At 40.7% G+C, this 22,688-nt stretch overlaps 1 protein-coding gene across 1 annotated transcript; it reads left to right on the top strand.

The window, feature by feature from the left end:
* Window positions 1-14,391: 14,391 nt before the first annotated feature.
* On the top strand, window positions 14,392-16,347 carry LOC147441642 (uncharacterized). The gene is made up of 3 exons (XM_086483768.1): window positions 14,392-14,455; window positions 14,634-15,816; window positions 15,918-16,347. Exons 1-3 carry the CDS (start codon window positions 14,392-14,394, stop codon window positions 16,345-16,347), a joined length of 1,677 nt encoding a protein of 558 aa, XP_086339894.1.
* The last annotated feature ends 6,341 nt before the right edge of the window (window positions 16,348-22,688 follow it).

Raw genomic sequence — 22,688 nt, 5'->3', positions numbered from 1 at the left:
GTGTAAGCTACTTCATACAGTTCTTTGGATTTTTTGGATTGATCTACTGCTAATGTACAAGATTCAAAATGAAAGGATTGCATCTTCAACATTGAGAGAGAGAGAGAGAGAGAGAGAGAGAGAGAGAGAGAGAGAGAGAGAGAGTTTGATGCACAGCTGTGGTGGCTGGTGCTACTGAATTTCATCATTGTTACTGCATAGACCCACTCTGTTTTTGGGACGTGTCTGTAATAAGGTGTGCGTGGAGAGAGGGAAACCGAGAGAAGAAATAGAGACTATTTTGTGGCTTAGGATTGGAAACAAGAGAGGTGTGACGTTGATGCTCGGGATGGAATGCTTGCCCGTATGTTAAAGTCTGCAGTGGCAACCACAAGGAGTTTTTAACATGTTACCATATAGAAAGTTTGATCTTGTTCATGCTATTTCCTAGATGGAAGTAGCAAATCATAGCTTTTATGCTGGATGGAATTGGCAATTGCCTAAGCTTGTAGTGGAATTGCTAGATAGAACTAGCAAAACAATAGTTTTTGTGGATTTGCTATAAAGTAAGTTCATAACGGCTAGATAGAACTAGCAATTATACAATGCCTATGCATTTCTTATCTAGTAACTAAGAGGAGTTTCTAATGAAATTAGCAAATGCCAACTCCAATGCAATAATCATATAGCAATTTGACTTTCAACACTTTCTATATAGTAACTAATATCTTACGGCATGGGGAGCTCTTCAAAAAGTCCATTCGTTCTTTATACTAACCCTTAAGGAAATTGGCTTTGATCTATTTTCCCTACAGTAACCATGTGAGAAAATCCTCCTAAGCTTCATTTATTCTATACACTCACCATATAAGAAAGGGGTTTGACGTCTTTTCCTTACAGAAACCATGTGTTCTCTAAAAAAATTTTAAATCCTAAGTTTCTTTTGAGGATTTCATGGTTTCTCCTTATGTGAAATCCTAGCACAACTCTCTTACATCATCTTAAACAAAATTTACTTGATTATTAGTGTTGAACTTGCAATATCAACTATTACAATATTTTCTTGTAACAAAGGAAACTCATAATAATGTAATAGTCTTTATGTCTGGAGCTGAATGCTATAATTTATAATTAGTTCTCACTTTGACTGGAAAGGTTTTTGAAAGGAACGTAAAAATGGTGTAAACCAACCAAACAGATCACCAAGTAGGTAGAGGATGATTGGCCTTAAAACCTGCACCCCTTGCAATATATTTCTATTTTTTCATAACTCACACTAAGTGCATCAAGTCCGAAAGCTCCTTAGAACAAAGCCCATTTAACCCTAAGCATCGCCCATTCTTTTCCACTACCTTGTGGCTCTCCATAAGCTAGGGCCCGACTTAAGCATCAACTTGAAAATTCAACTAGTTTTTTGAATGCAAGGTCTTGCGTTTTATCCATCTTGCATGCACACACACACACAAACACACACACACACATATATAACAAATTCTTTTGGTGATATCATCATTGATGCCATCATCCAATGACCTAGTCCCTCTTTTGAAAAATCAAAGCATCCTTGATTGGCATAAAATCAATCAACCAAATCTTCTCGCACTGGTTCTAGGAACTAGCACAATGCAATAAGAAAGAGAAAAAGGATGAAAATTACCAATCTAAATGCATCTCATTTGCACTTTGAATAGGAAATTTTTCTCTTGTATAATATACACTTAAGGCACTCTATAGAATAGGCGTACATTACAGGTCCTTATTATGTCTCATGCTCTTATGGGAAGAAAAACCACATTTACTCCACAAATACAAAATCAAGAACAGTAGTTCTCACTTTGGTTACTTATTGAATTTTCATTACTTAGAATACTTTCTTATGACCTACTTACTATTATATCTCCACCATCCCCGCTAAGCTCGCTGCTGCTTGAGCTTTCCACCCGCCTTCGCATATTTCCCCCCTCCGGCTCCCTACACTATCCACCCCAGCCCGCGCCCGCGTTGCCCGTCCCCTGTGTGCATACCCCCTCCTCCCCCGCTGCTCCTGCCCACAACCCAGCCTGCTGCCCCCCTACCGCTGCCTACCCCCGTTGCCCCCCGCTACTACCTACCCCCGCTTGACGCTGCCCGTTGCCCCGTCCTTCCCCCCCCCCCCCCTCGCCACTGCCCCGCTCCTGCTCGCCCATAGCTTATCCGCCCTTTGACCCCCCCCCCCCCCCCGCTTCCCCCATTTTTGCTCGCAGGAGGTTGTCCCCACAGCTTGCTTGGAGCTTTGCGTCCTTCCCACCTTCTTCGACTCAGCAGATGCTGACACGGATGGAGGCTCCAGCTTCGCCACAGAGAGACTATACCGAAGCCCCCTCGCCTGACCTTGTTGAGCCTACCATGGAACTTGCTCTTTCACCAACAGAGCAAACAAGCCTAGCCGCAGAGGTAGAGCGCTTGCAAGCGACTTTTGTTATCTACAAGATTCTCGGTACCCCACCCAGTACAAGAGAGCTCCATGACCTTCTCCACGCCCGCCTACTTGCCGAGGTGGGCAAGATCTTGGAAGTACAGATACTCGGACGAGGCTACTATCAAATCGAGTTTGAGACCTCTGCGATAGCATCCAAGGTCATCGCCATGAGTTGGTTGACCATCTGAGCAGCTCGAGCCCACTTTCGACAGGGGAGACATGGTTTTGACCCTGCTTGGGATGTTCTAGAGAAGGCAGACATCCTCATCTCCGTCTGTTTTTCTAGTTTGCGGAGGGAGTACTTACCACTTTTGTCCAGGATAGGCTCAACGATTGGGACTGTCTTGGAGACACCTTGCATGGAAGCCTTAGTAGCTGCCAAGGCGGCCGGCATTCCCTCAGTTCGCGTTCTGGTTAGGGACACTCACACGCTCTCGAAGGTCATTCTTCTGCCTTGGGTGGGTCGGGGTTGGATTAGACAGCGCGTGGAGTATTCGAGTCTCTGGAACCAGTGCTTCATTTGTCGACAAATGGTCCATCTTGCGAAGGCCTGTCGACGGAGGAGGCCTCGACCTACTCCACAAACTGAGCCCCAGCTTGCAAGGGTTGGCCAGTAGCCCATAGGCCGAGAAACAGCGCACACATGCAAAGACTTCGTCTGAGCCTGGAACTCCAGTGGAGGAGGGATGGCAGCATTTGCATGGTCGAGGACGGCAGGGGCCACTGGGACAATCTTACACTCAGAGTGGTCCTCAGGTGCCTGCCCAGCAACAGTGGGTTCCCACAAGGAACCATTGTTAAGTATGGAGCCTGATTTACCCTTGTAATCTTCTGTGGTAAAAGCGCACATTTGTAAGGCCCCCATTATGAGGAGAAGCCATCGTGCGTGAAGGAAAATCACTCACCGGTAACCAAAATTTTCACGGACAAGAATCAGGGGCAACTTTAGAGTCCTCGGGGGCGAAGGCCCCCGATACTTTTTTTTTCGCGAGAATATTCCTTTTCGTCGGAATATTATGGCCGGACGGCGGCCGAAAAGTGGTCGGAAAACAACCGGTCGGTTGGCCGGTGGCCGGTAGTCAATAGCCGATGGCCGGTGGTCGGAAGTCAATGGCCGGTGGCCGAATTCAAAAGCGGACTTGTCTTCTCAAGGGCGGCCACACATGGGCGGATTGGAGGGTCCAATTTGGACTTATTCGCACAAGGGCGGCTACACATGGCTGTCTCTCATAAGAGAGGGCAGCCCTTTTGGATTATGAAAGGAGGCCATTTCTACACACATTTCATAGTGTGAAGTTGATGCAACAAGGTGAGTGTGAGGTGGTGAGAGTGAAGCAAGGCGGGAGCTCCATTAAGGGTATAATCCCTTTGTAAACTACTTCTTGTTTTGAAGTACTAAAGCCATTGAGTGGCTGCTTTCCCGTGGACGTAGCCCACATTGGGTGAACCACGTATATCGTGTGTACTCTCTCTCTCTCTCTATCTACTCTATAATCTCGTGTATGTAAATCTGTCTCTCTCCATTAAGTAATCTACTCAATTATCTATTTAGCTACGTCTTATTTCCTAACAACCATTTCGGTCCTCTTAATAAGGATGAGGTCCTTGCTCCAGCCCCCACCTCAACTTCACCCTCGACAACCCCTCCCTCCCCTGAGTTCCCCCCCGCCACCTCCTCCCCCCCCCCGTCCCTCTTCCTCTACCGCTCCCCCCTGCCCCTCCTCTGCACCTCTTACCCCTGCTCCTACTGCCCCCCCTCTCGCTCCAGTTCCACATCCAACTTAGCGGCGGTAGGGCCATCTCCGGCTACAAGATATCTTACGGCATGGGGAGCTCTTCAAAATGTCCATTCGTTCTTTATACTCACCCTTGAAGAAACTGGCTTTGATCTATTTTCCTTACAGTAACCATATGAGAAAATCCTCATAAGCTCCATTGATTCTATACACTCACCATATAAGAAGGGGCTTTGATGTATTTTCCTTATAGAAACCATGTATTTTCTAAATTTGTTTAAATCCTAAGTTTCTGTTGAGGATTTCATGGTTTTTCCTAATGTGAAATCCTAGCACAACTCTCTTTCATCACTCTTATACAAGATTATTATTGTTGAACTTGTAATATCAAGCACTACAATATTTACTTGATTATTATTGTTGAACTTGCAATATCAAGTACTACAACATTTTCTTCTAACAAAGGAAACTCATAATAATGTAATAGTCTTTATGTCTAGAGCTGAACGCTATAATTTATAATTAGTTCTCACTTTGACTAGAAAGGTTTTTGAAAGGAACGTAAAAATGGTGTAACCAACTAAACAAATCACCATGTAAGTAGAGGATGATTGGCCTTAAAACTCGCACCCCTTGCAATATATTTCTATTTCTTGATAACTCACACGAACTGCATGAAGTCCAAGAGCTCCTTAGAACAAAGCCCATTTAACCCTAAGCGTCACCCATTCTTTTCGACTAACCTTGTGGCTCTCCATAAAGCTAGGGCCTAACTTAAGCATGAACTTGAACATTTCGCTAGTTTTTCGGATGCAAGGTCTTGCCTTTTATCCATCTTGCACACTCACACACACACACACACACACACACATCTATCTATCTATATATATAGAGATAACAAATGCTTTTGGTGCTTTTTAAAATTTGTTTTGGTGATATCATCATTGATGCCATCATCCAATCACCTAGTCCCTCTTTTGAAAAGTCAAAGTATCCTTGATTGGCATAAAATCAATCTACCAAATCTTCTAGCACTTGTTCTAGGAAGTAGAAAAATGCAATAAGAAAGAGAAAAAGGATGAAAATGACCAATCTAAATGCATCTCATTTGCACTTTGAATATTTGTCAGTCAATATACGTAAGGCACTCTATAGAATAGGCGTACATTACAAATCCTTATTATGTCTTGTGCTCTTATGGGAAGAAATAAATCAAATAATAAACATTCTAGTCACATACTTAATGTTAAGAATAAACATTCTATTCCCTACTGGGTCTACACCCATCTTCTTAGTAGGAATCGTTTTAGATTCCTACTAATTCCCATAGCTCGTTACATGCATCACCCCCAAACGTCTTACCTTGACTGTCAGTTACGTGTGTTCCCTCTCTTTTTGCAGACACCATGTCTTTTTGGCACACCTACTCTCTCTCCTGCTCCAACAGCAACAACGGCACCCACCCCTCAAACATCATCAGCGCGTCAAAACAATCTCTCTCTCTCTTCTCTCTCTCCTCTCTCTCTCTCTCTCTCTCTCTCTCTCTCTCTCTCTCTCTCTCTCTCTCTCTCTCTCTCCTCTCTCTCTCCTCTCTCTCTCTCTCTCCACATTTGCCTTGGGGTTCATCCCTCGCCATCGACACATTATCATGTCCCATATCTTCCCTCGCTCCATGGTCATGCCTACAATGTTGGCAAACTGCAAGGGAGCACTCAATGCAAACCATGTTGCTGTCACTTGCATCTCTTGCAGTGCAATACGACATCTACTCACACCTCTCTCTCCACCACACGCACGCAAAGGATCACAACCCACATAAACAGAACACATACACACACACACACACACACAAACAAACAATGTCAGAGAGAGAGAGAGAGAGAGAGAGAGAGAGAGAGAAGAGAGAGAGAGAGAGAGAGAGAGAGAGAGAGAGAGAGAGAGAGAGAGAGAGAGATTTATATTTACATTATGATATCAAAGTATAAATTAATTCTCAAAAACAGAGAGAGAGAGAGAGAGAGAAAGAGAGAGAATGTTCGACTATTTCCAAGGCCATGGAGATTCACCTATTTGGAAGAAAAAGATTGTGCGCTACTGCTATGCTTTTCAAACCCTCCCACCACCACCATCGCCGTCAACCCTTCAATCTCTTGTGATGTCTACTCTTCTCTACCGAGCCCATCTTTCATCTCTGTGTCTGCAGGTCGCCTTTCTTGCCAAATCTTTCTTCTTACACAATGCCCTCGCTATGCCCATCAATCATCCCCAATTATGGTGCCTGCCTCCCTGGCACCACACCTCGCCTCCTCGCCTGCACTATCCTTCTTATCTCGTCAGACTTGAGCAAAGCACAATGAGGCAAAGATGTAAAATCTCCAAGTTCTTTCGTGACACACGGACACACCATTCTCTCTCTTCCACGTGCATATTGCTTCTCCATGGATACAAGATAGGTCTTTTCAGGCCTGGCCTTTCAAGGTTAGGGTTGGCAAGTCTTTCCATCATGGATCCTTACTGGCAACTGGTTATCTATCTTAAACATTGTGCAAATTTCTGTTAGTTGCAGGTCAATACGGATATTATCCTTGACATTTGGAATGGGCATAACAGACCAGTCCGTTGTTGCAATTGTATCAATTCACCAGACATAGTAGCTCCTATGCAGCACAAGTGACCAGGTTGGTTGTTGTTTCCAAACTTCATTTTTTATGTGTGGAACTGTGTTTTAGGTGCTTATGACTAGGATGCGAGTGTATTTTTGCATTTAGTCTGTGATCCATTGTCTCGAGTTCATTCTATTATTAATTAGATTTCTTATGAAGGTTTGTGCGTGTGTACGATTATATGTATGATGATGGGCAGTCGATTTGTGGTTGGACACAATTGTTAGCATATTCTTGTCATGTGTAGGTATTGTTGACACTGTTTGCTACTAGAAAGCCATTAAATTAGGTCAAAGACCCTTGCTAAGCAGAGTTGTGAGTGGACTTGTAAGTGACATTGTCTTGGAGGCTAAAGGGTTACTTTTGAGTTTTTTTTGTAGCCTCTTGAAATTGATTGATTCTTTGTTTCTTCAACTGATCATATAGATATGTGCTCTATTCCTTGTGGCATTGTATTACGCTTTTTCTCAAGGTGCATCCGCTTTGCCCGTCGTTGCCATCCTATTGGATGCTTTTTGCCACATTGTAGTGTGTTCAAAGTTCCTTGTGATCGATGGATCGATCGACCCATTTCTGAATATAGATTTTGAAGGTCATTTGGGATTCACTTCTCTTTTGTTCTTCAGGGAAGGTAAATTTGTTAAAATGTGAGTCATTTCACATTCACATTGAAAGTAGATGAAAAAAACTGAGAGTATATGGTTGTAGGATGATATGAAAGTTTGTTGGAAACTTTATTGTTATAAGTACTTATTCTTAAATTTCCATTGGCTCGTGCATTACTTTAGTTCAAGGAAACTCTATTGAACACTATCGTCATTACAATCCAAAGATAGAATCATAATAGTCCAAAGATAGCGTCCCATATTTAACACTCATGTTCCAACTTGTGTATAGATAGAGCTATTTGTTCCAAATCTTGATTATATGGTTGTTGCCTCATGGTAAGTGGAGTTTTTCACTTATATTTGGTCAATCAATAATTTAACATCATGATTTTACTAATAATTTCCTTGATGATGTGATAGATTACCTCCCAATATTGACAAAGTTTATGCATACATGGGAGTTTATGCATAGAATTGTCAATTGGGTGAGTTTAATATTCCAATGGGCTGAGTCAACAAAATCATTTGCAATGCCAACAGCCATTGAAGGGTCTTAGAGCCTCCACAATTCATTACTAACACCACATCCGAGTTCTCCTCCAATTTCTTTAACAACAGCCTTGGAGGAGAATTGGATTGTGGTTGGAAGGCGATGATGAGCGTGGTGGAGGTGCTGTCAGAGCACACAAACCACTACATGTGCCTACATAGTTTGTACATGTACACTCATCACCTCTTTGGTATCAGCTACGTTTTGAACAGAAGACCACTAGGAATGATTGAGATATGTAAAATTTGCAATTTATAAGATAGCCCATGGTAGCAACATGCTTCAATACATTTGAGTTGGGCTTTTGAACCAAGAACTCGTCACTACTATAAACCATACACCATCTATTACGTACAACATAAAGCTACCTTTGCTTCTCTTTAAGCTTAATCAATAACCTGTATCTTTTGTATTTATCTTGACTCCTATTTTGGGTCTAAGAGCGAGGACATATATTCACAATAGTGGACATTTTGATTGCATAAGTATAACTCCATCTTGACAACATTGCAAGGTTCGTTATTTGTATCCAATTTACTATGCCTATAGATTTGTTGGCGCAACACATAAATGCTACGGGACAGAGCACGGCTTGCGTTTCTTATAATTTTATAAGAGACCATAGTGCCAACTCTCCACCATACTTTTGTATGGCACTTGTGCATGACATGCACTGTATATTTAGCATTTTCACTTTGTGTCTAAATGTAAAATGAAATGTTTAACTACTCGCATTGCTTTTACGTAGCTTGATTCAAGCATTGTTCTCTTGCTTGCACAATTGGATGACACCCGTACACAATTACCAAGTTGATACTGCATTTCATTTTTTAGTATGTTGATGCTTTTTGTATTTTTTGAGTTTGTCAATGCTTCCGATTAGCCACATGTTTTCGTCACTAGTGCATGCATAATATCGATCATTGAATCTATATATCAAATAGACACACACTCTTTGCTCGTAGTTGGACAATTCAAGTTATGTATTACTTTACTCAATGTAGGTAGCCAAGGAAAACCTTTTATCTTGGTGTTTTTCTGCTCAAATATGTTTTGCACTAAGGTGTGTGATTGACAGCGAAGACTCCTTGCTGCGAACAACGAACACTCTCTCTCTCTCTCTCTCTCTCTCTCTCTCTCTCTCTCTCTCTCTCTCTTCTCTCTCTCTCTCTCTCTCGCGCACACACACACACACACACACACACACACACACACACATAGGTTCTATGACACATTTAGGAGAAAATTGACTATGATGGATTTGAAGAGTAAATACGCATGCATTTAAAAGCTCATCAATGCCGTGAAATTGGAGCATTTTACAGACAGCTATAGAGAAAATTGGTAATCAAATACACAATTATTTTTTGTAATTCATTAATCCACTCACTTCGTAATTCCTTTACTAGGTTTGTGTTTATGGGCGCACATGTATTGCATTCTTGTTATATGTACCCGTGGAATCATTATTTATCAAGCATCCAATAGTTTGTGTTTATGGGCACACAAGTATTGCAATTCTTGTTATATTGTACCCGTGGAATCATTATTTGTTGTATGTTATCTCTAGAGCAATGTGTCGCAAACCATCTTAAGGACAATGTGATGTGGTTATTTCTAACCTTCACGTCTCCATTTGTTTCTTGAGATGATGTTGTTTACAGAATAACATCATTGAAGCAGTGCGTACAGGGGCTCAAAAGATTTGAAGTGGCTCAAAAATATTGAAGCTTCTCAAAGATCTTGAGAATTTTCGTTCAATTGTGTACATAGGTTTATTAAACTTCAAAAGCTGTTGAAAGCATACACTATATATTATTATGGAGTGATGTAGCTCCTAGAAAATGAATTTTGGAAACTTTGATAATCATTAATATAACAGTGCATGTATATGGTGCTGTGGATTTTTCCCTTGTACCTCCAAGGGTTTTTCATCCACATTTAGGGACTCCTATTTGAGTGGGGGTGTTGGAACTATATAGAGATCCTATATATAGCTACCCATTACCACTCCAATCGCCATGTGTTTCATGACAGTTTGCCTACACCAGATATTGATGAACCAGCTTTCCCAATTTATGACTAATAATGGTTATGACAGTAATCACATTAATTATACTAGGAATGTGATTATTGATGGCTCCTTCAACTCTATGACTTAATTATGTTAGCACAAAAAGAAAATATTCGCAAAGAAAACAAAGAGGTAGATGGAGGTAGGTGTGTCAAACTATGCATCATAAGTTGATGTCCTACAAGAACAAAAAACCCAAGGTGTCTCATAGGAGAGAGAGCATAGAATTGGCAATTGGGTGAGCTTAATATTCCAATGAACTGGGTCAACCAAATCATTTGCAATGCCAGCAGCCATTGAAGGGTCTTAGAGCCTTAACACTTCGTTACTAACACCACATCCCAGTTCTCCTCCAATTTTTTTAACAACAGCCTTGGAGGAGAATTGGATTGTGGTTGGAAGGAGACGAGCACGGTGGAGGTGCTGTCAGAGCACTCAAAACCACTACATGTGCCTATATAATTTGAACAGGTACACCCATCACCTCTTTGGGATTAGCTACATTTTCAACAAAAAAAAACTAGCAATGATTGAGATTTGTACACTTGGCAATTTATAAGATGGCTCGTGGCAACAACATGCTTCAATACATGTGTCAAACTAACACCACATCTGAGTTCTCCTCCAATTTCTTTAACAACAGCCTTGGACGAGAATTGGATTGTGGTTGGAAGGAGACGATGAGCGTGGTGGAGGTGATGTCAGAGCACACAAACCACTACATGTGCCTACATAGTTTGGACATGTACACTCGTCACCTCTTTGGTATCAGCTACGTTTTGAACAGAAGACCACTAGGAATGATTGAGATATGTAAACTTTGCAATTTATAAGATAGCCCATGGTAGCAACATGCTTCAATACATTTGGGTTGGGCTTTTGAACCAAGAACTCGTCACTACTATAAACCATACACCATCTATTACGTACAACATAAAGTTAATTTTGCTTCTCTTTCAGCTTAATCAATAACCTGTATCTTTTGTATTTATCTTGACTCCTATTTTGGGTCTAAGAGCAAGGACATATATTCACAATAGTGGAAATTTTGATTGCATAAGTATAACTCCAGCTTGACAACATTGCAAGGTTGGTTATTTGTATCCAATTTTCTATGCCTATACATTTGTTGGCGCAACACATGAATGCTACGGGACATAGCACGGCTTGCGTTTCTTATAATTTTATAAGAGACCATAGTGCCAACTCTCCACCATACTTTTGTATGGCACTTGTGCATGACATGCACTGTATATTTAGCATTTTCACTTTGTGTCTAGATGTAAAATGAAATGTTTAACTACTCGCATTGCTTTTATGTAGCTTGATTCAAGCATTGTTCTCTTGCTTGCACAATTGGATGACACCCGTACACAATTACCAAGTTGATACTGCATTTCATTTTTTAGTATGTTGATGCTTTTTGTATTTTTTGAGTTTGTCAATGCTTCCTTAAGTTTAGATTAGCCACATGTTTTCCTCAATAGTCCATGTATAATATCGATCATTGAATCTATATATCAAATAGACCCACACTCTTTTCTCGTAGTTGGACAATTCAAGTTATGTATTACAGTACTCATTGCAGTTTGCACAAGTTTACTTTATTCCTAGGTGGGTCTACATACGTCCTTGTTTGGCAATGCATCTTAGATATTGTAGCCCAATGTTCTCATTTGCATAACTATTATGTAGCCAAGCACAACCTTTTATCTTGGTGTTTTTCTCCTCAAATATGTTTTGCACTAAGGTGTGTGATTGACAGCAAAGACTCCTTGTTGTCAACGACAACTCTCTCTCTCTCTCTCTCTCTCTCTCTCTCTCTCTCTCTCTCTCTCTCTCTCTCTCTCTCTCTCTCTCTCTCTCTCTCTCTCAGGTTCTATGACACATTTCGGAGAAAATTGACTATGATGGATTTGAAGAGTAAATACGCATGCATTTAAAAGCTCATCAATGCCGTGAAATTGGAGCATTTTACAGACAACTATAGAGGTAATTGGTAATCAGATATACAATTACTTTTTGTAATTCATCAACGCACTTCGTAATTCCTTTACTAAGTTTGTGTTTATGGGCGCACATGTACTGCATTCTTGTTATATGTACCCGTGGAATCATTATTTGTTTGTATGTTATCTCTAGAGCGATGTCACAAACCGTCTGTAAGGACAATGTGATGTGGTTATTTCTAACCTTCACGTCTCCATTTGTTTCTTGAGCTGATGTTGTTTACAGGATAAACCTCATGTCAAGCAGTGCGTACAAGGGCTCAAAGATATTGAAGCGGCTCAAAAATATTGAAGCTTCTCAAAGATCTTGAAGAATTTTCATCAATTGTGTACATAGGTTTATTAAACTTCAAAAGCTTCTTGAAAGCATACATTATGTATTATGGAGTGATGTAGCTCCTAGAAAATGAATTTTGTAAACTTTGATAATCATTAATATAACAGTGCATGTATATGGTGTTGTGGATTTTTCCCTTGTACCTCCAAGGGTTTTTCATCCACATTTAGGGACTCCTATTTGAGTGGGGATGTTGGAACTATATAGAGATCCCAAACTTATGCTATATATAGCTACCCATTACCACTCCAATTGCCATGTGTTTCATGACAGTTTGCCTACACCAGATATTGAACCAGCTTTCCCAATTTATGACTAATAATGGTTATGACAGTAATCACATTAATTATACTAGGAATGTGATTATTGATGTCTCCTTCAACTCTATGACTTAATTATGTTAGCACGAAAAGAAAATCTTCGCAAAGCAAACAAAGAGATGAAAAGCAAAGAGGTAGATGGAGGTAGGTGTGTCAAACTATGCATCATAAGTTGATGTCCTACAAGAACAAAAAACCCAGGGTGTCTCATAAGAGAGAGAGCATAGAATTGGCAATTGGGTGAGCTTAATATTCCAATGAATTGGGTCAACAAAATCATTTGCAATGCCAGCAGCCATTGAAGGGTCTTAGAGCCTCAACACTTCGTTACTAACACCACATCCCAGTTCTCCTCCAATTTTTTTAACAACAGCCTAATTGGAGGAGAATTGGATTGTGGTTGGAAGGAGACGAGCATGGTGGAGGTGCTCTCAGAGCAATCAAAACCACTACATGTGCCTATATAATTTGAACAGGTACACCCGTCACTTCTTTGGCATTAGCTACGTTTTCAACAAAAAAAAGCTAGCAATGATTGAGATATGTAAACTTTGCAATTTATAAGATGGCTCGTGCAACAACATGCTTCAATACATTTGAGTTGGGCTTTTGAACCAAGAACTTATCACTACTATAAACCGTACACCATCTATTATGTACAACATAAAGTTACCGATGTTTCTCTTTAAGCTTAATCAATAACCTATATCGTTTATATTTATCTTGACTCCTATTTTGGGTCTGACAAAGAAGACATATATTCACAATAGTGGACGTTTTGAATGCACAAGCATAACTCCAGCTTGACAACATTGCAAGGTCTATTATTTGTATCTTGATTCCCTATGCCTACACATTTGTTGGCGCAATACATAAATGCTACGAGACAGAGCACTGCTTCCGTTTCTTATAATTGTTTGAGAGACCAAAGTGCCAACTCTCCACCATACTTTTGTATGGTACTTGTGCATGACATGCACTGTATATTTAGCATTTTCACTTTGTGTCTAGCTGTAAAATGAAATGTTTAACTATTTACATTTCTTTTATGTAGCTTGATTCAAGCATTGTTCTCTTGCGTGCACAATTGGATGACATCTGTACAACGGCTTCACGATTGTTGCTGAACCTCGAGAGACTCCAATAGCTGCTAATCGGGCTCTATGGGGTACGCCATCACTGAATGAAGCAAGAAGCTCCAAAATCAAGAAGACTCTAACTACCTCTGTATTTGCCCGTCTCCTCCACCAATGTGGTGTGCACAAGAAGAGAGAGATATGTTCTCCAAACTAGCTTCAATTCCCTCTCTACGAGTCGGCAGCCTCTTTTATAGGGAGAAGAGAGTTGGTTACATACCCCAAGAACCTACTAGTGTCCTCTCACACTAGGTGGTCGGGCACAGCCACAAGACCCACACACCACAATATGTCCTCTTAGGTTCTATAGCAATGCCGACCCAGCAGAACTAGTTCCTTGTGATCGATAAATCGATCGACCCGTTTCTTTCTGAATATAGATTTTTTGAAGGTCATTTGGGATTGACTTCTCTTTTCTTCTTCTCCTCCTGTGTTATCGTGTGTCAAGAAGTGATCCCGACTCTTAACATTAATAAACTTAAACGAACGACACCAGGAACGAGAGATTCAGAGGCATATATATGAAAGACGCCAGGAACGAGCGTAAAACGCAGTGGAGAAAGGAAGGTGGTCTTGCAAGCCAAGGTTGACAAGTGCTGCGAGAACAACGAGAATGATAGGTAATTGACACGGCCCCCTCTTCCCATTTTCCCCCTTCGCCTTCCCCGACCTTTTTTCCCGCCGTCTTCCCTTTTTCCCTCTTCGCCTTCGCCTTCTCTGATCGTCCCTGAAGTTTTCCTTTGGCATGACGTAATTTTTGCAGGTGAAGAGCCATATCCTGAAGCATTGCTACCAGACAGAGACGTCGGGCAAGTCTTTGAATGCTCGCAGGGCGTGACGTGCGCAATGGGCCACCTCTGCCCCTCCGGTCTGCACGACTTCTTTACGTGCAGTACGAGTTCCTCATCCACGATAGCCACCCTGCAGGACGGCGTCGACGATGCCGCGATAGACTCTGCAGACAGTATTGTACTAACGCATCACGGCATGCTCATCAATGCCGCCCACAACGACGTGCACACCTGCACTGCATCATTATCATCTTTGACCCAGGCTATGGGGGATCCAGCTGGGTCAGGATCAGTCACGGGCAGCATCATCGACATGGGCAGTAGTACAGGTGCAGATAATATTGATGAGACGGACATGTGTATAAGCATCAACGAAGAATATGGTGACCGTCTGCATGATGACTATTTCTTCTTTGATCTGTTTATGGAGCTACAAGAGAGCGGTAGCGACGTCCATGAAGTAGATCAATATGTCGACAACGTGGCAGACATAATCGATGGGACCGATACAGAATTAGAATCATGTGCTGCGGTCGTATTAAATGATGATCATGTTGAGGTGGCTGTCCATCACTCGTGGAGCCACGTCGACAGCTCTGCTGAATGTTTAGATTTTGCAGAGTTATTCGAACGCTATTTAGTAATCAATGGGCCGGAAGAAGAATGCTATGCAGAAGATGAAGCGAGGTATGAGTTATACAGCTTGCCTGACGTACGCAACGTCCCGATTATTAATGGTTTAGACGATGGGGATTTGGATTGTTGGCGCACGATGCAGCGGCCTGACTTCGAAGATGCAGGTGAGTGTGCAGTAGCAGAGGAGGAAAATAGCGATGATGAAATTAGACGAGGTCCAGTAGTATCGTTAATGCAGGCCCTGCTGAGCGTGAGCCTTGAGGAGGGGGAGGCGCCAGCAGGGTATAACTACGTGGCTGCTATATCGGAGGAGGATGTGGTAGAGGTGGGCTCAAATGTGCTGCAACTGCTCCTCATGCAACGTTCTCAGGATGATGATGATGATGATGCCATGATGCCTCTGCAGGAGCTGCCGCGCCTCTTCCACACGACCTTTCACGTGCCTCCCGCTCATTATCTGCCTGCCGACACCTTTAGAGTCGTCCTGTATCAGCTCAAAGACATGCTGCATGTCTGTAGGTACGTAAAAGCCCTAATTGGCTCCTGCTAAATCTGTTATTCTACATGTGAAATTAGAACATTTCTAAATCCGGCTGCCGGATTCCGCTATGTGTGTTCAGGCGATCAAATGGCCAGATATGTATCGCCATTAACAAATTCGGTGAAGATTACATCGCGGAGCGATATACAGAGCGCCAAATAAATATTAAAGGCAACATTGTCGATAACATGCAGCTGGATGATTACATTAGCGATCGGAGAACACCTTTGATCCGCCAAAGTGACCAAGCTATAGACATTGAAGTTTCTTCTCAACGTCATGCAGGAGAGCCTTTTGATCGATCATACAACGAATATAGTCGTGCTCGACCAAAGCTGAATGCGACGCTCTTGGCCGATGCCATAAATGCAGGTCTGTCAGCTGCAGTTCCAGGGGTGCTGCATTTGCACATTGAAAAGCAAAAGTCATCTCGACAAATTTACATAACCTTTCCTAGTGAGAGTGAATTCACTGAAGACGATGCTGCAGAATACTTCAGGTATATATGACACATGACTTATGTCCGCAATTAATGACACTTAATTTAATTACATTTCTCCCATTTCTTAACATTTCCCTCTCGCAATGAAAAATTATTTTGGTTAACAACATTATCTGTCAGTAATTGATGCAAGCTCTAATGATCTTCATCATCTGCATCACAATAACACAGTATCATTATAATCACGTTGAGATGGTCTCTAATCTGAACGGCTTTTTGGACGTTTCGCACCCAATTTGGTTTTGTGAGTCGAGTGACATTACGAACTTCGCTTCTAACTGGGGATCGTGACTTTGGATTTGTTCTCTTTGACGACGTCGGTGCAGTCAAAAGAGTCTTGCAGATGAGTGCTTGGCACTCCATTTGCAAGGACCAAGTTCTAGTGAAGGCTTACAAAGGACCCAATGAGAGGTATAGAATTTTCCCAAAGAATATTCGAGCAATTGCTAGGGTGGATTTGTTATTAGAGCATCAATATATGTGTAGCTAGATTATATTTTGTAGATTGGAAGATCATCCACTTCAAATAATTACACTAGCACACTAACCCTTTTTCTGCATCAGGAAATCTAGAGTTCACAAATATACACATACAACAACAACGGCAGCTCTATTCTTAGTTGGTTGTTTTATCAGCTCCAAAAGTAGATGGATGCAGTCCTACACTTCATAAAAAATTCATTGCCACATCAAGACTTTAACAAAGGATCACCAAACTTCTTTTTTCGCATATTTTGATGGCATGATAGTTACTGAAGGATCTAGTCCTTAAATTAACCAAAGAACTATTAGGCACAAAAGATCTTCTCTTAAGTTTAAAGAGATGTCTCAGTGTTTTAGCACGCCTTTAAAGGCACACATCACCATGCTGAATAATCCTTAAATTACCCAAAGAACTATTAGGCACAAAAGATCTTCTCTTAAGTTTAAAGAGATGTCTCAGTGTTTTAGCACGTCCTTTAAAGGCACACATCACCATGCTGAATAATCCCATTGGGGTCATGGAAAAGCACCCAGAAAACTTTGGACATTGTTATTAACCACTATAGTTGCACAAAGAAGAACTAAAATGCCAGCTTTTGTAATTGAAGCTTACAATCCCATGGAAAATTATTTAAACACGACCAAATACACAATTTCTCACCAAATTTAGACCTAAGCTCAAGGTTTGGCATGCCTTTCATGTAAAAATATAATGGGATACATTCTAGTCTTGAAAAAAAGCAGAGCCTCATTTTAGCTCCATTGCAGTTTCAATGTAGTATAATTTGTTTTGTTGGACATTACATGCCCCTAAATTGAAAGAGGAACAATCATGTGATACTACGGGAGACTATAAAGTTAGCTCCATTGTCCATTAGAAAAGATCCTACATTTATTTAGCGAATAACATCCTTAGAGAAAGATTATGATGACGCTAAGGATGTAGCAATGGCGAGGATCGTTTTTGTCTAACTCTACTAAGGGGGGCATCACACAAAGAGGGGACAATTATTTTGAGTAACCTCACCCTCCCCTTAAATAGTTACACCTCAACGAGGTTCTAATAGAAAATGCAAAGGTAATTTATTCCCCTTTACTTGGATGCGAGGGTGCGACAAAGAGACATATCAATCTAACAATATATGCAGGGATTTCATTAATGTAATCACGATCGGGTGATTACGTAAATAACTCTAATATTTACACAAAAACATCACGTGATCATGTTAATTGTTAACGTGACTTTGATGATGACCTGCAAAAACCTATAGAGCCACCGCTGGGCTTTTGCGTCTCCCCGGCGGGCCAGTCGGGTAACTGCATTAGCCTGACGGACCCGTCGGGAAAACAAAAAGCCCGGCGCGCTTAATTATATATAATAAATAGTGTGCTAACCCTGGTTTTTTATCTAGGCAAATCCTTGGGGAGTGTATCCGAGTGCTGAGGATTGTCATCTCCTTGTGATTTGACCTAAGGTTACAGAGTCACAGGTCCTTTTTTGGGCCGGACATGATTTTTAATTCCGTAACCACTTCTAAAAAATTTTAATTCGTTTATCGACATAAAGGTACGAAATCAAACAACTAAAAACTTGGGGAATCACGCTCATTGCGAAGAAGCCATTGGTTCAAATGAGGGCTGTAATTGGTTTTGGAAGATGAGCATATGCAAATGTCTAGTCGATAGTCAAGGGTCGGATGTCCTCTACTAGTGTACCGGGCATATAAAGATCCTTGAAGTCTTATATTTGATTCGATTTACAGTATAAGAGCTATAATCCCCGATTGGGTTAAAATAGCTTTTATATATTGAATTGGTTGCATGGGTGGGCTACAATCTTTCACTGGGTTCAAGTAGTCCCCAATTGGGTAATTATATTGAACATTTATTTGCGTTAGTTCATACATTGGTTTATATAGAGATTGCATGATTTATTACGATAGATTATTAGTGCTTGAAATGATCAATTATATATTTTATTGCTTTCGTTTGTTTTTGTAGCAAATGAAATTAGATGTATCTTATTTTTTGCAAATCAAAGTGGACATATAAATAATCATTATAATAATAATTGCATAGAGAGATTCATAGTATTGTTATGGTTATTACGCCATGTATAAACTACATTGCAGTGTGTATGGTTGCTCACAATATAGGTGATTGATATGTGGATTGACTAGCATGCATTGAAAATCTCATATTGTGCATCATGGTTACTTTCATATTGAATGGTTTTTAAATTATAATATATATTGAAAATAAAAGAATTATTTTCAGTTTGTAACATCTTGTTCTTTTCTCTTCAGTTTTAATTTAAAAGCAATGGAGCAAAATGTGAGCACAAGTGGTACAAAGAAGCCAAAGAATAAAAAAGCTCCTAGCAAAGAGTGGGATTATGCTCACAACATATGCGGTCGATATATGGAGTGGCAATGTAAATTTTGTCACAAAACAAAATCTGGCAGTGCACCACGTATTAGCGATCATTTCCTGGGTAGCGCTAAAAACAATTGTAGAAAATGTGAACATTCTCAGGCACCTGCAGTTACAAAGCGTTTGAGAGAAGAGCTCGCCAAAAAGGGTGGCAAGAAACGACAGATATATAGCTCTGTGCCTTCAAATCAAGAGTTCCGAGAGCCAAATATTAACTGCGCAGATCGTGTAGTAGTGACACCAACTAACCTTGGAGAGCAACCTGCACAAGGAGAGGAAATTCCAAGCAGTATTCCTTTTAAACGTCACAATGAAGGTGGACATTGTCAAATGCGTCAAAAATCATTACATCAAAGCTTTCGAGTGCAGTCTCTGGAAGAAGCACAAACAACACTCACCAAAGCAATATTCTTTACTGGAAGTGCTTTGGTCATGGTAGACAACAATCATTGGAAGGCTGCTTGGAAGAAAATCGGTGAGTTTGGTCCAGGATTTTGAGCTCTTTATTATCACACGATAAGAAATTTTTTCTTGGACAAATGTTACATCGAAGTCAAAGAGAGTGTTGGCAAAATAATACTTGGGAATATTTCACTTTCAGGGTGTACGATTGTAAGTGATGGCTGGTCAAATGTTCAGAGAAGACTGTTGATCAATGTAATGCTGGTGTGTCCAAGGGGAGAAACATTTATGAAGAGGATTGATAGTTCTAGTGCAATTAAAAGTGGCAAATACATTTCTGAGGTCTTGATTGATGTAATTAAAGAAATTGGTGTTGAACATGTCGTTCAGGTTGTGATGGACAACTCAAAGAATTGTAAAAACGCAAGTAAATTAATAAAGAAGTGCTTTCCACACATTTTTGGCAATGGTTGTAATATGCACAGCTTGAACTTGGTGCTGAAAGATTGGTACACTAGCGAAGAAACCACATGGTTTGCCAAAATAATTGATACAGCACGTCAGGTTGTGTAATTTATCTTGAAACGACAGAGAGTGCTCGATTTGTATAGGATGCACATGTCACTGATGTTGAACTACTAAAACTCGGTTCTGCTTATACTTTTATACCTTGGAATCACTTCTCCGTAATAAATATGTTGTGATTGACACATTCAGTTGCGCATCCTTTGATGAATGGCAACTTGAGCAGAAAGAAACAGTGAAGGATAAAATTACATGTCTACCTGGCAATGTAAACAAGGTTGCTTGGTGTAGGAGTGTAATGGATGCATACCATGTAATGATGCCCGTTATGTTTGTGATCCGCAATCTTGATCAAAGGGCGCCAAACTTGGGCAAAGTGTGGATGACATGGTGGTCAGTCCAACAGAGTCTTGAAAATTCTGAAGATTTGAAAGAGTCTGTAGTAGATAAGGAGTGGTGATTACCATTCTCTGGCAAACAACAAAAAATTTTGGCTAAGTATTTTCATGCAACGTGGAAGAGCGCTCATAGTCCTCTCCATAGCGTGGCTTACATGCTAGATCCAGAGTATTGGAATTTAGATCTGATGTCCAATACAGAGGTGGTAGGCGATTTCTATCACGTGGTCAACACGTTCTACTCCAACGTTCAGGACAGAATTGATTGCATCAAAGAAATGAGTGCATTTAGATTAAAAGAAGGTCCTTTTGCGAATGATTTTGTACAGGTAATGACAAAAGAGCAACCTGCATGGAAGTGGTGGATGATGAATGGTGGAGAGCATTACTCTACCTTACGTCCTCTTGCAATGAAAGTACTCGCACAATGTGCAACAAATTCAAGTTCAGAGAGAAACTAGAGTATGTACAAGTATATTCACATCACTATTCGCAACAGACTATTAGCAGACAGAGTAGAGAAATTAGTGTATATATATTACAACAAAAAGATACTGAATCACATCAAAAGTGCTGGCTACGAGGAGAAAATGCCAACTTGGTTGTATGATTGTCAAAACGAAAATGAAGAAGATTTCAATGTTGGTGTATCTCAATGCATTGTAGACGAAATAGAAGAGAATTTGATAATAGATGTGGAGGTTGAATTACAAGGAGAACCACAACACTCAGACTTAGAACTAGATAACAACTCAATTGATTCAATATAGCTTGAGAGTAGAATGAGAAAATGTCAAAAACCATTGTAAAAGACCTTGTATTCAAATGTGTTTTGAGTAATTACAATGCTTCATATTCTCGATAATACATAGTTTGTCGCAATATTACATAGTTTGTCGATCTCAATTATGTTGCCCTGAAGCAGCATCTTGCTCATCAAACAGAGTTTCTAATTGTGTTAGGGGTATCTGGGCGTGCTTTCTTGAATTTATATTCGTTTGCCATGCCAAACATAATATACATTCCTTGTGGAATATCTTGTGAACACATTGCGCATCAACTTTTGTTTTGCATCAAACAAATAAGACAAACTAAATGATAATAGTAACCACATGCCAATGTATAGTACCCACGCCATCCATCAAAATTCTTGTAGAAAATTGGACATTGGGAAGATGAGGATGCATCTGAAGTAGACGAGGGGACCAACTCCGGATGCAAGACAAGGTGGCTGATGTGTGTCCCTTGTACAGGTGTTCGATTCACTCGCCGTGTTAGGGTTTGAATGTCCTTACTTAAGCGGTAAATGCTTTTCTCCATCCGGACTTGTGAGGGTTGCGGCGTCTGGGTGGCTATAGAACGACGTGTTATTTTTGCATCTTTCTCTACCAACTGTGTCGTGTAAATATCCTTCTCTTTCTTTAACTGTAGATCGGAGTCTTCCACTATCAATGCCAGCTCATCTCAGGTGAAAGTGACACAACTCTCCCTTAAATCATGAGTGGCAATAGTTGTCTCCTTTGATGAGAAGTCTACTGGTCACTGTTGCACAAAGTGAACATATAACATTTTGGCAAAATATAGCGCACAATCTGCATTGTGCAGGGGATGGCCATAAACCTCCAAATAAATCCTCTCAGCGTTATCTTTGATACCATCATACGTGCACTTTGAAACCTTCCACCTTCCTTTCTTGATCTTTGCATCCTCACATGGCCATATTGTGTTGATCATGTCCTTTGTCACTTCTTTATTGATCTCTTTCCACTGCATATGGTTTGGATTTGCGCACTTTGAGAGTCGGCGAGAAGTACGCGTCGCTTGTTGTGCCGACATGCCGTGTGCCAGAGACTTCATGCACTAAAATGCATTAACAGCCGCTTGTTGTTGATCATCAGACAGTGATTGGGTGCCAATATCTTGTTCTTGATCGGCCATTTTCTCTTAGAGCTGCAGTCAACAGAGTGGCAAATATTCAATATCATTGGCAAATATATATTCTCACTCATTGGGACACTGTACGGAATCCTCTAAAAACCACCACTTCAAATGTGACTAATTGAACCACAAGGAAAATTTGAAATATTGACATTTAGAACTTAAATGA

Source organism: Adiantum capillus-veneris, chromosome 15 (genome assembly GCF_014529385.1).
Source record: "Adiantum capillus-veneris isolate H3 chromosome 15, ASM1452938v2, whole genome shotgun sequence".
NCBI lineage: Eukaryota > Viridiplantae > Streptophyta > Polypodiopsida > Polypodiales > Pteridaceae > Adiantum > Adiantum capillus-veneris.
Note: the sequence above shows the minus strand (reverse complement) of the source record. Positions and strands in the feature narration are given on the sequence as shown.

Bases quoted from the DNA above. Each gene is read 5' to 3' on its own strand.
- LOC147441642 (XM_086483768.1), top strand. From the start codon at position 14,392: ATGAAAGACGCCAGGAACGAGCGTAAAACGCAGTGGAGAAAGGAAGGT. The intron at 14,456-14,633 runs GTTGACAAGTGC...TAATTTTTGCAG, and splicing joins AGGTGGTCTTGCAAGCCAAG to GTGAAGAGCCATATCCTGAA. The intron at 15,817-15,917 runs GTACGTAAAAGC...ATGTGTGTTCAG, and splicing joins GACATGCTGCATGTCTGTAG to GCGATCAAATGGCCAGATAT.